Below are 17416 nucleotides of genomic sequence, written 5' to 3' on the forward strand. Positions count from 1 at the left end.
TGTCCAGTTTTATATAGATTTTTGATTAAGTGCAGTGAGGAAATAGGAGGAGCTTTTTTGTCACAAGTTGTATTCTACACCATCTCTAGTGACATCGATAGAGTCTCAATTTCAAGAAAATCTTTTTTCCTTTTATGAAACCTCTCTCTCACCTTGTTATGACCTTCTTGTTTGCACCATACCAAGTCTTAATCTCCTTAATCTAAATCGTTTATAATCCCCATTTCTGTGGCAGAACCTCAACTTTGATTTCTACCGACAACTGATCCGCATTCGTTTCTCATCCATCTGCTGGTACTCAGATGTTTAAGGCCTTAAAAAAAGGACAAGTCCAGTTTAATTCCACTCGAAATTTCCAGAACCACAGGGTTCGAGCTGAGGCCATTCCAGTGGGTCATTTTGGTGTAGCTAAATCCATAGGGATGGTGTTTATCTGGCGTCAGGGCAGGGCGAGCAGTTATCTCTGCCTCCCTATGGGACAGTGCTGCGGGAAAGGGGTTTGTTTGCGTGCAGGGCCACGATTAGAGCCAGTAATAGTGCACACTGCGATATGGAGCAATAACACCGCTGAGTAAACATTCTGACCTCACTGGGCTGTTAGCGACTTCTCATAGGAAAATGGTTTAATTCATAACTGTGCTATAATAACATAAATCATGACCTTCACAGGGAGTGCACTGATATAGGAGAATAATTATTACTGTTACACCATATAACAACACAACCCCAAGAGCTTTTCCCTCTTATATCTCACGAAATTGTATACGATTTGAATTAAACATGAACCCAACCATTCTTCCTTATGGAACATTTTCATTCAGTAGAAACAAACGGATACGTTTATCTTCACAAGTCTGATCTAAAGTGATTCAGGACTCTGTCATTTTTCAGTGTGAGATCTGTTTTTCCCTCTGTTGATAAACTTACACAAAATTTTAGTGGTTGAAGATAAACATTCTGACTGTTAGAAAGTGCTAACACTGGAGACTCCTTTCTAAAAATGCTGAATAAAAGTCTCCATGTGCAAAATATCAGTATATTGAGAGCATGCCTGCGCGTTTATTATCAGATTTAAGATTATAAGCCTGACGAATGATTGCTGTGAATGCTGGGATGATAGAAACAATTGTACAAGAAGTCATACCATTTCTTGGAAGAATAAGATTCGGAAGTAAGGCAGTGTAGTTTTGGCACATCCGGGCCTCTAGAGGGGGCTAGAGCATAGACTGCCATTGTTAACAACATGGTTGTGTATGTGGTAGCATTGTTGCTATAATTCTAATTATAATGTTGGTGGGATTTGTCAGAATTTATTTGGGAGTGGGCAGGATATTGGTCAGCAGCATGGAAGTAAAAAACAAAACACGACAGTCTAAAGCACAGATCTAGCTGAGAATAATGAAACACATACTGTATAAGCACAACAATGTTGGAGCGTTTACGAATATAGCTAGCGATCACCTACAAACTCAACACACACAGCATTAATTAGCTACAAAACCACTTTATTGAAAAAGCAGATTATCTCATCTACGGTTAAATGATATGTCCCAACTTCTTATAACATTAAATAACTTTAAACCTTTTTTCGTGTTTAGATAAATAAATCTACTTTCCTTTTTTTATTTATGAAATATCTAAAGAAATCAAATCATGGAATGATACAAAAAGCAGAAGGTGAGAGACGCTCTGAGAACTACACTCGAGAAACAAAGCTACGGCTCACCGCCGTGTCAGACAGAGGCAGAGAAGAAAAGCTAGCGGTGTTTATTTACAGGGACTCTATCTGTGGTCTATCAAATAGTAGTACAATTTTGTATTAAGTGTATTAAGACATCGTGGAGAGGAAATAATATGCAGTTTTGTAAAGGTAAAACAACCTCTTTGGGAATGATCTGAGGAAAAGAAATATCGGCGATGTGTGGAATTCCGAATGTGATTCGTCTTTTCTGTTACAAAGAAAGTCTGTGCATTTTTGCATGGAATTGTTAGCTCCAGAGGAAGTGTGATAGAAAAGATGATGTCTGAGACAGGATTGATTTTAGCCTGCCTGTGTCCACACAGTAGCGTTACAGCAGGTCTCCTGTATGCCTGTGATAGGCCACACACACACACATACTCACACACAAACCAAAAACCACAACCATGACAAGAAAACTTTGCTGGTTTGTCATCAGGTTGCCATCAGGGTTTGTATTTTAACACACACACACACACACACACACACACAGTCAAGGCCAAGCAAACAGCCACATAAGGAGCGGCCTTGCCACTGATGCATAAGAATGTTCGCATACACACATCCATCGTGTTCAGCTAAGGTGAAACCAGCACCTCTGAGCTTCAGCAGAACATCAGTTCCACTCACAAGCACAAAAAATAATAAAAAATAAAAAATAAACACGCCTGAACAGCGATCCTCTCTTCCATCACAACATCTCCAGCTTGTGTGTCCTCCCAGACAATCCAGTGTCTGGAAAAATGACATTTTGTCGGAGCTCAGAAATGATACATGAAAGCGCTTGAGCACAAAAATGACTCTACATTTGTGTAAAAAATGTCTCTGAATATCAATAGGGTTACATATGACATGTTAATGTGGTAGGTGTGTCAGTTTGTGAGTGTGGCTGCTCATATTGACACACAATACGTTATGTCTGTGTGTGTGTGTGTGTGTGTATGAGCACATTGTAAGGATTTGAATTCCTTACCAATAGCTCATCCAATCACACACTGTTTACATGAATACAAAACAATGTACAGATATTAATGGTGCAACTTCAAGGCAATGAGTGAAAAAAACAACAACAATAAAACAAATCATTAAGTGCGAGATTTTCAGTGAAAGGCCACTAAGGCTTTTCCTTTCTCGGAATGTAGCTGTATATGCTGGTTGTGTCCTGTAAGTATTTGGAACCACAGGAGGTCAAGGTTTGAGTCTGTGACATCATTCCAGGGTCCAGCTGCAGAGACAGAGAGACAGAGGCAGAAAGAGAGAGAGAGTCTGTTTCCTGTCTGTCTGTGCCTCGTTTCAGTGAAGGATAGTGTGGATGGTGTGCAGAGCAGCAACAAATGCCACACACATCTCTCTTCGTGACTCTGTTTGGCCTGTGTGTGTGTTCACAGCTCAGTGACATGAAGCGGATAGCTGGTCGGTGGCTGAGAGGGACCAGAGGTTTTTAACCGGTGCAGGTGGCAGGCGTGGCACAGCAGGTGACCCTCCAAAGGGTAACAACGGTGGCCTTCTTCATCAGTCAGCTGAAGGCCACAGTCCTGAGATCACACACGCACACACACACACACACACACACACACACACACACACACACACACACACACACACACAAAGAGAGAGAGAGATGAGTTCAGCTGTTGTCATAGCAATGACTTAAGTCCTTCAGGTTGCTAATCAGAATGTGTATTATTATTATGCAACATGAAAAATATTAGGAAAACAACACACACATGAAATAACACACACACACCACAGAGGTTGCTGAGGTTGTTACGACAGTCATCAACCATGGGGTGGTGTGACGCATCTATGCGTGTGATCCACGTTCCCTTCATGGCATCACGATAAGTGATGTATTCCTCATCAAACACAGCAACTTCTCTACTGATTGTGCTGTGTTTATTTATTTTTATATGATTTTTATCCATTTATAGCTACATTTAATGCATAATGTTTAAAGGAATGTTCATGAAATGCGTTTATTATCATTTTATTTTTGTATTTTTTTTAAAGACCTTGTCACACCTTGTCATGCTACCGAGATACGAGTAGTGCAGTACCTGAGCAGTTAAACTACTGACACTGGAGAATCCTTCCGAAAATGCTACATAAACATGTCCTTACAGAAAAATTCACCATATCAACCGTGTTACATTTTCTTCCATACAAATCCCTGTGCAAGTTGTTACTACAGATCAGATCATATGCATTAATACATACCTGCAACAGTCTATAATACACTCCAGATTATAACCCGAGGTTGACGAGGTGAGTCTTTAAATCCTTCATTTTTATGACATGTTGATTACTTACAGTGACTCGAGGCTTTAAGTTTACTGGCCAAGGGAAGTGTGTCACCCAGTGGCTATGATAAAGTGGATTTTAACTTTATGCGAATGAAAAGTGAAGCGATGTAGCGACTTGTCCTGACAAGCAGGAATCAAACTCTAGCGAAATCTAAAGCTTTGCTCAGAGAGGTGTGCAGCTATGACATGTGCTCTCTGATATGCCAGCACTCAGACTTTAACTAAAGAACAGAGCAAAATAATTCCCCCTATTTCAACTAGACGCCATTAAATAATGTTAAAATAATAGTAATAAAATAATAATCTAATAATAATATAATAGTAATATAATAATAATAAAATAATAGTCATGATCCGATCAGACAGCACCAGACTTTTTTTTAATTATAAAAACAGTAAAATTCATACTCAGGCCAACAAAACAAGGCCTGTTAACATGGAAATGTTTAATACCGCTAATACCAATTCCATACAATTTAAAGTTTAACAAACTGGAATCTGGTGAATGATTTACATTGTATTTATGCACACACACTCACACACACACACCCACACAAAAACACAGTCCTAACTGCAAACCAGACTTCATTGAAGGATCACAATGTAATACTGTAAATCTGTACTGTACTGTAATACTATAATGTGTACTGTAATACTGTAAATCTTATAGTAGTCACAGTTGGGAAATATTAGGAGAGCTCCAGCATTTAAATTGTCACTGCTGCAGTGCAAAAACACCCACAAACACACACACACACACACATCCTCTTCTTACCTCACAGTGATAACACTCTACATGGTAGTCTTTATCCATGGACACAACCCGTATGGTCTCCTCTGAACCCTGAGAGAAAAAAAAAATCCACACACACACACACAAACACACACACACACACACTCAGTGACTATATAATGACTGATGCAGATCTGGACATGAAGAGGGAGCGTGTGTGATGAGAGCCCTTACCTCAGCTGGGAGGATGGGTTGACCACATGATGCACATTTTGGAGCAAAGACCCTGTGAAGAACAAAAAGATTATTTGTATATAGAAATGAAATCAAAATATAAATGAAATAATTATAAATGTATGTGTAAATAGACACATAGAAACCCGTAGAAACAGTAACTGGTGTGGTACAAGAGGAATAAAACACACAGTATGTGTTGTTATTGAAACACCCTGGTGTTGATTATTTTCCTAGAACAGCATTACTCCTAAGGGTTTTATTCCTAATGCAGACAGGCAAGGGTTATCGAAATGAATGTAGACTGTTGCAAGATCAACAGGAACTTAATTAGAAAGCAATCTCGGATTTAGTTCCCTGCGAATCTTTTCCGATACGTGTAATTACCAGTGGGAGTCTTTAACACAACTGACTCGCTCTACAGTGTAATTTAACTCCAGAGCTACTGCACAAACACTGCCGCGTTACAGCTTCTGTGTTTATTAAAAATGAACTGATGTGTGTTCAGTAGAGGTGTGAAGTAAAATGATCAGAAACTGTGCACCGGTATACATACAGAAACTGAAGGGATCCCGGATATCCGCGATATATATATATATATATATATATATATATCAGGACTCTGACTGAGACTATGAAGTGCTTACAGAGGAAGATGTAGAACTTACGTGTGATAGTCTTTAACACAGTAGATGTTATTCTCGACATCAACGGTAAAGGGGACTCCGTCTAATCCTTCCTTACACACAACACAACGGAAACACCCCGGGTGGTAGGACTTCCCCAGAGCCTGGAGGATCTACACACAAACACACACAAATATATCTACATCAATCAAATGAATACAAACACATAAACCATCAGGATTTGCAGAAAGACGATGTTCAAAAACTTGCAGTTCAATTCACTACGTTTTAATTACTTGCTAAAAAATCCTAAGTGACATCATAGCAAGAAACAGTGGGATAAAGTGTGTGTTTGAGTGTGTGTGTGTGTGTGTGAGCTAAGACATGGCAATTAATTACTTCGCAGACTGAAACAACTCATCTGAATACTGATCATTAAACGAGGAAAAAACCCTACCATCTCCATGATGAGGTGTCCACACACGAAGCATTTCTCTGCCGTCTGCTGGAAGCCTGAATACTGAAAAACACACACATTCACATTAATTAATACCACAGATCACAAACACACACACACATAACAATGTACTCATATTGGCATATTTTACAAGTCCTTGATTTTAAGGACGTAAATGTAATCGAATTTTGTCTGTTTTGTGAAATTGTCCCCATTGTGACAGGAAGCCTATATGACTCATCACACACATTTTTTTCCTAATGAAATGGATTCATGGATTTTTGAACAATGTCTATAATCAAGCTTTAATAGAAAGCTCCTATTCCGTATGGCAAACTGATTTTGTTCATACTGAAAGGTTTCTGTAATTAATAAACTAATATTTATCCTAAAGTCTGCAAACTGTTAAATTTCTCTATTTGCATGTGTGCTATGTGCAAAAACTTTATAAAATAAGAGTCCCATCACTGCTTGCCTTCAATCTAAATCTACACAGCTCTAAATCAAGTGCAAATGACGTAGCTAGCATTAGATCTGCTAAGTTTCTGCCGACGTTTAGGTCCTTCATTACAAATGAGAGGTCAGGCTGTGTCCGACTGCAAGGTGACACAACAAGTGATGATGTACTATATCCTGTACTGAGGACAGTAGGGGGTCACGGCGGCTCTCTGAATTCCTCCTATGTGTACAAAGCCACAGACTAGGTGTCTAACCATATACAGTAGATAATACTAAGAACAGTTTCACCAAAAAAGGCTAAAGGTTTGTACCTAAAGTACTACTCACCTTGCTGCATCTTTTTGTAACTTTATTTTAAAAACATAGACAGGTATTGTCGATGAAATTTGGTCAACCTGCAGCAATAATCGTACGATTATCCGGACAAAGTTTAGCTAACATTCGACGCTCGACCGTTAATGACAGGTAAAAATAAGCCAGTTTTAAAGCAGTGCTTCACATCAACACACTGCCGCTGAGATCTCTTTTGAACGTGAAGTGGAAGAATAAATTCATCCTTTTTTTTTCCAGTCAGGTTTATAAATTCTGTTTTTGTCCTTGATTTCTTTTGAACAAGCCAAGTCTTCACTTCATAAATCAGAAAAAAGGGAACATGAAAAATGAAAACTCTTTGAAACTCTTTCCTTTCTCCAGATAAATAATTCACACAAATGCACACAACAGTGGATGTAATACAGAAGCTACAACGGTTTATGTTCTAAAGAAACTGAAGATGCTGAACTACAGACAGATTTTATGACACTGTTCGAGTGATTGTTTTCGTGACCTGGGTGATGAAGTGCATCCTTAGAACTCAAAACTGAATATAAAAAAAAAAAATTTGTTCCTTTTAGAGTTTATTTACATTGCTTGTGACTCTGAGAACAAACACAAAGCTTTACAGGAGCAGTAATTTTTTTAATAGTAAATCAGTAGCAGATTTAAAACATCTAAGCCTGTATAAACCTTGTCCCGAGAGAAGCTATGGTATATAAAAAACAAGCTGAAAATAATTGCTTATTTTGCATATTGTAGCATTCTGGGTTAATAATACTGCAACAATTAACAAAGATTACAGCCATAATCCAAGGAAATCCTTCGAAAGTCAAGTAAACAGCCATTGGTTTTGCTTGTTCTGATCAATATAACATGAGTACTATGTTATTTTATGTCATATACAATATCCTTAGAAATCTCGGCTCAGTCTTTTATCACAAACACAAACTCGAATATGAAGCAGAAGATTCAATGCTGAAATGTATTTTTACAAATTTTAAATAAGTTTTATTGAAGTTTTCACTGTTTAAAAGGCAATATTACGGTTTTGCGAAATATCATATATAATAGAAAGTAACATGATAGGATAGGTTTGTCTTTTCTCCTAACCGTAGTTGTAGGCCGATGATATTTATATGTGGATTTAAAACACCACAGCTCCCATATGCTCCATAATCCTTTGTTGTATGTTTGAACCTTATCAGCCAACAGGTTGCAAGCATCCTATGGACGGAAATGACCTCGAGGGTGACCATCTGCCTGCCCTCTGGCCATAAGAGGAGAAGCTACACAGGGGTGGAGCCAGGAACTGGACTCTTCCACGGTTGTGAAAATAACCTATTGTATTGTGTGACCTTGATTTCAATTGTTCAAATGTATTCTGTTGTTGCCATAAAGTCTGCTAAGAAATGAATCTAAAATGGAGATTACTTTCCATCCTAGGTGCTGGTGGGTGGGTAAGTGGGTGGGTGGGTGTTTAAGGGTACAATGGTAGCAGGTGGGCTTTATAACAACAATCCCAGGAAACCCCCTCCACCACCTTGAACAATTTGGATGGACCATCTGTCAGACCCTCTGTGTCAGGCGCAATAATCTTAGTAATCAATTCAAAAAGGAGTAGGAAGGGGACACACACCTACCATATGACCACGGCATATAAAGCATACAGAAAGGGGTTTAAAACTCTTAATCCCAGAAGATTCATTTTCTTGGCGCAGTTGGTTGCATTGTCACCTCACAGCTTCAGGGTTCTTGGGTAAATCCTGAGCTTCAGTTACTCTATGCGTGGAGTTCTACATGTTCTCTTCATCTCCATATAGATTTCATCTTCCATCTCAAAGGTTTCCTACAACCTCCCCAAAACATGGCACTCTGTGATGGGATTGACCACCATGACCCGGAGGACGAAGCATACAAAACCAATTTGTAGATTGGCCAAAGATGCTAAAATCTGATCCATAATCTTCTCTCCTGTACAGTTCAAAGAAATCTAACACTCATATAAGCAGAATATTTTCCAGTTAATATTAAATATGTTCAATATTGTCTGTAAATGCCCTGCTAATCCAATGGTTTTCTTATATATAATGTCAGTACAGTATTTAAAGAATTCCTGCTCCATTTTTAAGACTCATCGCTAATGTCAAATGCAGAGCAAATCTATATTGTGTGAGGGATATTTCTCAGCAGTTTATACTTAATCCTTAGATTTTATTAAATGGATCCATTACCCAAATGGTAACAAAAATGCTAAAACTACCATTCCCTGCCCAGGCTACTCTAAACAATGGAGTGGCAGTGTGTGTAAATACAAAGAAACCCTCAAACTCACGAAATAACCAGATGCCGTAACGATGTTTTTTTTAATTATGATGGTTCTACACCATTTTGTTATGATTTCCAACCCAAAACTAGCAGTTCCATAGTCTAGAGTCAATATCAGTATTGCTGTATAATGTAACATTTCATTGGAAAAACACCAAAATCAAGTGATTTTCAAAAGACCAAAAATGATAATGTTTATGGAGGAAAAAAGGTATTAACAGGAAAAACAGATCTATTAATACTTTATGCCTTTCGCAGGAGTCCACAGCAGTAGTTCGTCTCGTCTACGTCTTTGCTTCTATGATTATGGTTTAAGGATTTCGACCTTATAACACTCCCCTTCCTCCCTTTCAGACTAATAATCTAAGAGCGGAGAGAATGTGCTCAGGGCTCCTGCTATTGCCCTTAGGGAAAAAAATTACTGACAATTTTCTCATGCAATGCAGGGAATTTATCTACTAAAAAGAACCGCTTGTCTCTCTCATCCCTCCATCTCTTTCTGTAATTGTGTTTCTTGGGGGATGGTAATTAGTCCCTATTGGGAGATGGGGGAAATGGGACTAAATTTGGCAGGGGGTGGATTCCTATTCTAGCCAGTCACAACATCTGTTCTCCCATGAGGGTTAAAGAATGTGTAAAATGCACTTTATACTTCTTATCTGCTTATCCATCCATCCTTCAGTTCTTGTTATCTGTTCCTCTATCTGACCAGCCTTAGAGCCATCCTTTCACCCCATCTCTGTGTCTGTCTCTCGGGACATTTATACCCTACTCTAGTGACACTTCCTGTTATAGCTATCTTATATCTGTCCATCAACTCATCTCTTCTTCTATCCCAATTGCTAAAATTTTATTCAATTAAATTCAATTATATTTATATAGTACTAACAGTAACACTAGATTTGATCACAAACCAGCTTTAGAAAGATCCAGATGCAGATTTAGGTCCCTAATGAGCAAACCAGATGCTACTGTCAAGGAAAATCTCCCTGGGTTGACATGAGGTGTGGAAGAGTAAAGAAAAAGAGCACAAGACAACCTTTATGATTAAAGCAGCAGTTCTGAGGTACAAATCTACAGCAACAGGGTGAGATTAATTACTGGAGTAAGGGTAAGTCTTGGGCATTAGCTGCTTTAAAAGTGCCAATCTTTGGGGTATCCATGTGGATAGTGCAACAGAAGTGAGTTAATTTGTCCATAAATTCTGACAGGTGAACTGTAACGGTAGTGCATAATAGCTTAGGCATTGCCATTAAACTGTCTCATTAAAGTACAACTGTGCTGATTTAGAACAGTGTGTATCGCATACCTGAATGCATCTGTCCATCTCTGAATAAGTAAAATAAGCGTTCATAATTACCATTACATTGCCTGTCAGTCACAGTAAAGTAGGTGTGGCCCGTGTGTCTGTCAGTCCCAGTAAAGTAGGTGTAGCCGTGTGCTTGTCAGTCCCAGTAAAGTAGGTGTGGCCCCAGTTCCTGTCAGTCCCAGTAAAGTAGGTGTGGCCCGTGTGTCTGTCAGTCCCAGTAAAGTAGGTGTAGCCGTGTGCCTGTCAGTCCCAGTAAAGTAGGTGTGGCCCCAGTGCCTGTCGGTCCCAGTAAAGTAGGTGTGGCCCCTGTGCCTGTCAGTCCCAGTAAAGTAGGTGTGGCCCCTGTGCTTGTCAGTCCCAGTAAAGTAGGTGTGGCCCCTGTGCCTGTCAGTCCCAGTAAAGTAGGTGTGGCCCCAGTGTCTGTCAGTCCCAGTAAAGTAGGTGTGGCCCCTGTGCCTGTCAGTCCCAGTAAAGTAGGTGTGGCCCCAGTGTCTGTCAGTCCCAGTAAAGTAGGTGTGGCCCCAGTGTCTGTCAGTCCCAGTAAAGTAGGTGTGGCCCCTGTGCCTGTCAGTCCCAGTAAAGTAGGTGTTGCCCCTGTGCCTGTCAGTCCCAGTAAAGTAGGTGTTGCCCCTGTGCCTGTCAGTCCCAGTAAAGTAGGTGTGGCCCCTGTGCCTGTCAGTCCCAGTAAAGTAGGTGTGGCCTGTGTGCCTGTCAGTCCCAGTAAAGAAGGTGTGGTCTCTCATTCCTCAAAGTTATCTTTTTTTTTTATTATTATTATTTTAAATTAAACTGCATAAGATAGAGTGATCTTCACAAACTGATATATAACCACTGTATAACAGAAGTGCTAAATCCCCAGCTGCTGTGCACATGAGCAGTGGCTTTACAAACTTACCAGGAAGTCTTCCTCACAGTAGACTTTTCCGTTCACATTGTAGAACGCTTTTCCTCTCAGTCTCCTCCCTGAAGCAACAAAACACAACATAAGATTAGCCACAACCTCAAACAAACCTCACCTTAGCAAGCAGAGCCATAATAACCCACCTACATGAAGTCTCGCTTCCTCAGCTCCATGGCTGGAGTAACACACATTACTAGTCTAATTAAAGGTTTGTTGAAGTATATGTTATGTCTTAATCTGATGTATGAAGCATGTTAGTTTTCAAAGAAGACCATGAGTTTGAAACTTATTAGAGAAAGTAAAGTATTACAGACAGGAGACAAGTTCCCTATGTGTGGCTATGGTTCCCTATGAGTGACCTGTTACTGTCAATCCCAGTAAAGGAGGTGTGGCCTATGTGCCTGTCAATCCCAGTAAAGGAAGTGTGGCCCATGTGCCTGCCAATCCCAGTAATCCCAGTGAAGGAAGTGTGGTCTTTACTGCCAATCCTAGTAAAGTATGTGCAGCCTATGTTAACATGTAAAGACAATAAATAGTTGGTGTAATTGTATTTTTAAGGGTGCAGATAACATAAGTACAATTCACATAAACAAGCTAACACTAACATTGGGCTACAAGCAACAACAGTAGTATTTTCATTTTCTTTCACAGTCAACAGTCAAGCAAGTTCAGATGGCTCTTGATATATTTCCTGCGTTGACGCTTATAAGCTTAGTAACTGGGCCTCTGGGCAAGCAGAACATGAGACGTTGGATCGTTCACTTGTCTACTGGTTGCTAGCAAGTGAAAAAATATAATCTGTCCTTCCCTGTATGCTCGTACAAACACGGTTCTAGCATCCCTTAAAGCGTTTCTTTGCCATCTTACTGTGCAATCACACGTGTCCCAGCAGCTATAAAAAAACCCTCAAAAGTGTAACATAATTCGGATGAGGAAAATGTGCACATAAGTCCTTTTGACTGACACATAGTCATATGTATGCATAGTCTAATGATACCCTTCCCATTCTGTACATTATTGAGAAACAATATTTAGCATACAGTGCATACTGCTGCAGTATACAGTGTACAAGCACACTGTCTCAAACAAAACCCAAGTCCTGGATCCACTTTCAAGATTTCTTGGCAGGCATGCACCTGATTCAGCTTGTGAAGGACTTGGTAATTATCTGGCAAGTTCAATCAGGTGTGCAAGGCAAGAAAAAAGCTCCACTGGAGTGTGTATCTGCCTCTAGGTCATGGAGTTGAATGCAGTTCAGGAGTGATGTGAGTGACAGAAATTTTGTTTCCATGCCAATAACATGTGTCGGTTTCTATTTTAACTCTGTAGAGCAAAACTTTGCGATCAGCCATGAAGAGAACGTGAAGTCTGAATGCATCTAATCCCTACACTATGAGAGAGACTGTTTATTGTGATTATATCGACTGTACAAATGCATCAGGTTCACTGTGTCATTTTAAGGAACATCAGACAATTAGCTCCCAGTACATGAATCGAACAATTAATTCACAGTGCATGAGTCAGACAATTAATTCACACTGGCACTAATGCAGTAATGCATTTTGTAAAAAATAATGATAAACCAGACTAAAGTGCACAAACTGAAACTTCCACCATCATTTAACAAATGTAGGAGCCAAGAACATACTGATGATCTCTATCTAATACTTTATACAGATCATTTTTTTATGTTTAAATGCTTCATTCCACTAATTACAGCTGTATCGGATTGCAGACACAGTCTCGTTCCCTTTCTTTATCCCCAAAAGCAGCTAATCGGTGTGAGTATTAGAGCAGAAATAAATTAAATTCAGCTAATTTAAGCAGAGAGGAGGTGGGACTTATAGTATTCGCACTTAAATTTTTTATGACTTTACTGAACTACCTGCTGTTAATCAAACCATTTTGTAAATAAAACCTTTAATATGCAACATCATATAATTGTTACTGATGCATTTAGTAATGCATTTTTCATGATATAATTTCTTCCCCAGCTTTAGTCCTTGAATGTTGCTTTCCCTATTGTAGATTTTGATTCATTTAATGGGCTGCGATGGGTTGGCACTCCGTCCAAGGTGTATCCTGCCTTGATGCCCAATGACGCCTGAGATAGGCACAGGCTCCCCGTGACCCGAGGTAGTTCGGATAAGCGGTAGAAAATGAGTGAGAGTGAGTGAGTAATTGCAGGTAAATAATGTTACACATATGACGCACATTACATTAATTAATATTATTTCTGCAGCAGTGAATAGTCCAACTATTACGCCAATAACACGATATAGCATTATACTGCATTGAATGCCATCATGGTCGGACGTTTCTTTTGAAAAATACATTTAAGCTTACTTGATATCTGGCCATTTTCTAATGAATTTGGTAAAACCGTTTGATGGTTAATATTAAGGTTTTTTCAAAGCCTTTAATAAAAAGACATGGGAACAATTCAAAAGCAAAACAAAAAAACAAAATCAACAGCAGTTTGGCTTCGGCTTGACAGCAGGGATTAGGATTTGGATTGTAAAGAGCTTCAGTTTAAGAAACAAAAGAGTAGGGCGATGCTAACAAGGCAAACACTAAACCGGATTATGCAATAAAGTGTGTGTTAAAAAAGGAGTAATAAACCTATAGAAATTAAAAAAAGGTGCCTTGTACATTAACGTGACATACAAAGAAGGGATGAGCATGTGGAGAGTATTCTCATGTCCACACACATGCACACACACATACACACACACAGAGGAGTCTGTAAATCAGGCAGACTGTTCTACATTTAACCGTTCCCGCCAAGCTTGTCTTTTAGTTCCTGGGGTTTGTGGGAGAGACCCATCACTTTTCTTTTAAACCCCAAAATTTATGCCCTCGCCCCTTTCAAACAGAACCCACACACACACACACACACACACACACACACACACACACACACACACATACACACCAGCCAGACACCAGCTCTGAGTTTACTAACAGAGGCCGTGATTAATTCCCATAAATGAGGGCTCTAATGGGTGCAGGCTTACAGAGCGGGTGTTGTTTGAAAGCCTCTGTTTGCTGCCAGCGGCAAAGAATCCGGATTGGGGCTTTGGACACAACAAAACACCACACACACACACAGTCCTGCAGCGGACACAGAATTCGACAGATAGTGTGCAAAAACAGTTCTCGATGTGAACAATAACAGGTGCTGAAGGATAGGAAGGTGAAATGTACAGACGCGAGAACTACGTGATGGGATGCAGTAAGGCGAGCTCAGAGTCACTGCAACATGCTGACAAGGTGGGGCTAAGTGTAGAGGAGAAAGAGCAAAAGTAGGAGACACAGAGTAAAAAAAAAGAGAGAGAGAGAGAGAGAGAAGAAAGATGCAAAGTGAGTGAGTGAGTGAGTGAGTGAGTAAATGGGGACATTCTTTCGGTCTGAGGTCACCGGCTGGTCCCATTCACCCCCTTCTCTCGTCCACCCCACAGAGAGACAGCAAGAGAGAGAGCGAGAGGGGGGGCAGGGGGATGGTGAAGCCTGATTTTTCTACAATTCCCTGCAGTCTTTGCAAGAAACCTATGGCCACCATGTTCTCTCAGCTCCTCTTTTTCTTACTTTTTCTTACTCCCCCATTCCGTGAAGTTGCTGATATACACAGTTCCAAAAAAAAAGTGCCCTATGTGACATATCGCAATGTTCAACACACAATATTACTGTCACAGAAACTTCAAGTCATCACTACAACTGGGGTAGTTGTGCATCCATGGTAGGCATCATTCATTTATTCACTTCACTAAGTGTTTCATCCTGGTGAGTGTCACGAATGATTTGGAGTCAATCCTGGAAACACTGGGCAAGAGGAGGGAATGGAACACTGGATGGGACACTAGTCCACGTTAATGCACCACACACACACACACACACACACACACACACAACACATCTAGGCTTCACACTAGACACACTACAAATTTCTTTTGAGACTGCTGCAAATATGGTCGGCAACCGGATATGCCAAGGTGTTTTAAATTGATTTTATCCTTGTTATCAACTTGCTAGCCAGTCAACTTAGTGCTCATGCATTTACGATATTTGCTTCCTCAGTGTTAGAGATTTAACCAACTAATGTGTCCGTGTTGATGGATCTAATATAAATGCTACTACAAACTCATGCAGCGATGCTGCAAATCAGGCTGCTTCTCAGCTGATGTTGACTAAGCTGCGTTGGATAACTGGTTGGCGCAACAATGCTATAATCAGTGTTTCCTCCATTTTGGCTTTTGTGAAGCCAGTCAGAGTTTAACAAAATAGTCTTTGGAACGGAGCAAATTTAGAAACGTCTTCACATGACCTTTCACGTGGAAGTCAATGGAATTAAAAGTATAGTTTGACCCCTCAAAGCCAATATCCACAATAGCTCTATAAACTCAATGGTAAATATAATAACTTCAATAATGGTGAGATGTGATTGCTACCAACTAAAACTGAAAAAAATAAATCACAGACTTCCTTGGCTATGTAGCATTGCCCTCAGTTATTTAATATTTATGATGGAAAGAAAACAGTCAATATTCACAAACTAGTGCTTGAAATGTAGCTCAATATCTTTAATATGGTATCTTGGGAATCAAGTAGCATCCAAGAAGCAGCTTTGCTATAAAATTCAAAATAGTATTCAGGAACGAGGCATGTTTATGGTAGAGGTAATGAATATGTTTATGTGTGTTTATGTGTAAGGATCCTGGTGAGCCATGGACTTCTGGGAACCACACACACACCAGAAAAACAAATCATGTGCTGACTACACACCACCATCACCATCATCATCATTAAACCCCACATGTCAAACACTTCAGACCTCAAACCCAGTACAGCTGCCATGGGCACACCAGTCATCTGGTCCTGCTTTAACAGAGGGTTATTGTGTGTGTGCTGTACTACGCCAAAACATATGTTAGCTTACTGAGCTGGGTGATAGGAGTTAATCCGTGGATGACTGTAGCACACTTGTGGGGTATTATCTATTGATTCTTGGGTCTAAAGGGGGCAACAGAGTCTTGGTGTGAACACACTATCACAAATCTCCTTAAAAATCACTTTTGTCTGCTCTGGGGCTAAAAAGCTTCAGCAATAATTTATACTCTGTGCTTGTGTGTTGACGTCAGATTTTCTCCTCATAGTTTTCCTCCTCATAGTTTCCTCCTCAGAGTTTTCTTCTCAGAGTTTCCTCCTCAGAGTTTTCTTCCTAGAGTTTTCTCCTCAGAGCTTTCCCTTCAGAATGTTCTCCTCAGAATGTTCTCCTTAGAGTGTTCCCTTCAGAGTTTTCTCCTCAGAATTGTCTCCTCAGAGTTTTCTCCGCAGAGTGTTCCCTTCAGAGTTTTCTCCTCAGAATGTTCTCCTCAGAGTTTTCTCTTCAGAGTGTTCCCTTCAGAGTTTTCTCCTCAGAATGTTCTCCTCAGAGTTTTCTCTTCAGAGTGTTCCCTTCAGAGTTTTCTCCTCAGAATTGTCTCCTCAGAGTTTTCTCCTCAGAGTGTTCTCCTCAGAGTTTTCTCCTCAGAATTGTCTCCTCAGAGTTTTCTCCTCAGAATTGTCTCCTCAGAGTTTTCTCCTCAGAGTGTTCTCCTCAGAGTTTTCTCCTCAGAATTTTCTCCTCAGAGTTTTCTCTTCAGAGTGTTCCCTTCAGAGTTTTCTCCTCAGAGTTTTCTCCTCAGAGTGTTCTCCTCAGAGTGTTCCCTTCAGAGTTTTCTCCTCAGAATTGTCTCCTCAGAGTTTTCTCCTCAGTTTTCCCTTCAGAATGTTCTCCTCAGAATCCTCCCCCTCACTTTCTCGCTCCATCTTCCTTCAATGCTGTATCAAAAGTATGAAACACACCGAGCCCAAGCATCACACAGGCAGGCAGTTCTGGGAAGAATTCCTTTGGATGCTCCCCTGAGTTTTTCTGAAAACAACTTGAGAGCGTTCACATGGACTGAGACAGAAACTTGTCTATAAAACATACTGAACGGGAAAACAAAACCCCAAGGTATCTGTGTAACCCCATCTG

General features: G+C 40.0%; 1 protein-coding gene across 1 annotated transcript in view; it reads right to left on the minus strand.

Moving 5' to 3' along the window:
* Positions 1–1488: 1488 nt before the first annotated feature.
* wtip (WT1 interacting protein) overlaps positions 1489–17416 on the minus strand; it is a 33049-nt gene continuing 17121 nt past the window's right edge. Inside the window, exons 3-8 of the mRNA XM_060878324.1 lie at positions 11395–11462; positions 6092–6154; positions 5677–5807; positions 5009–5060; positions 4817–4885; positions 1489–3273 (exon numbers count right to left, since the gene is read on the minus strand). Coding sequence (XP_060734307.1) covers positions 3121–3273; positions 4817–4885; positions 5009–5060; positions 5677–5807; positions 6092–6154; positions 11395–11462 — 536 coding nt within the window. The 3' untranslated portion in view covers positions 1489–3120. The remainder of the gene's footprint in view (positions 3274–4816; positions 4886–5008; positions 5061–5676; positions 5808–6091; positions 6155–11394; positions 11463–17416) is intronic.

Source organism: Tachysurus vachellii, chromosome 9 (assembly GCF_030014155.1).
Source record: "Tachysurus vachellii isolate PV-2020 chromosome 9, HZAU_Pvac_v1, whole genome shotgun sequence".
NCBI lineage: Eukaryota > Metazoa > Chordata > Actinopteri > Siluriformes > Bagridae > Tachysurus > Tachysurus vachellii.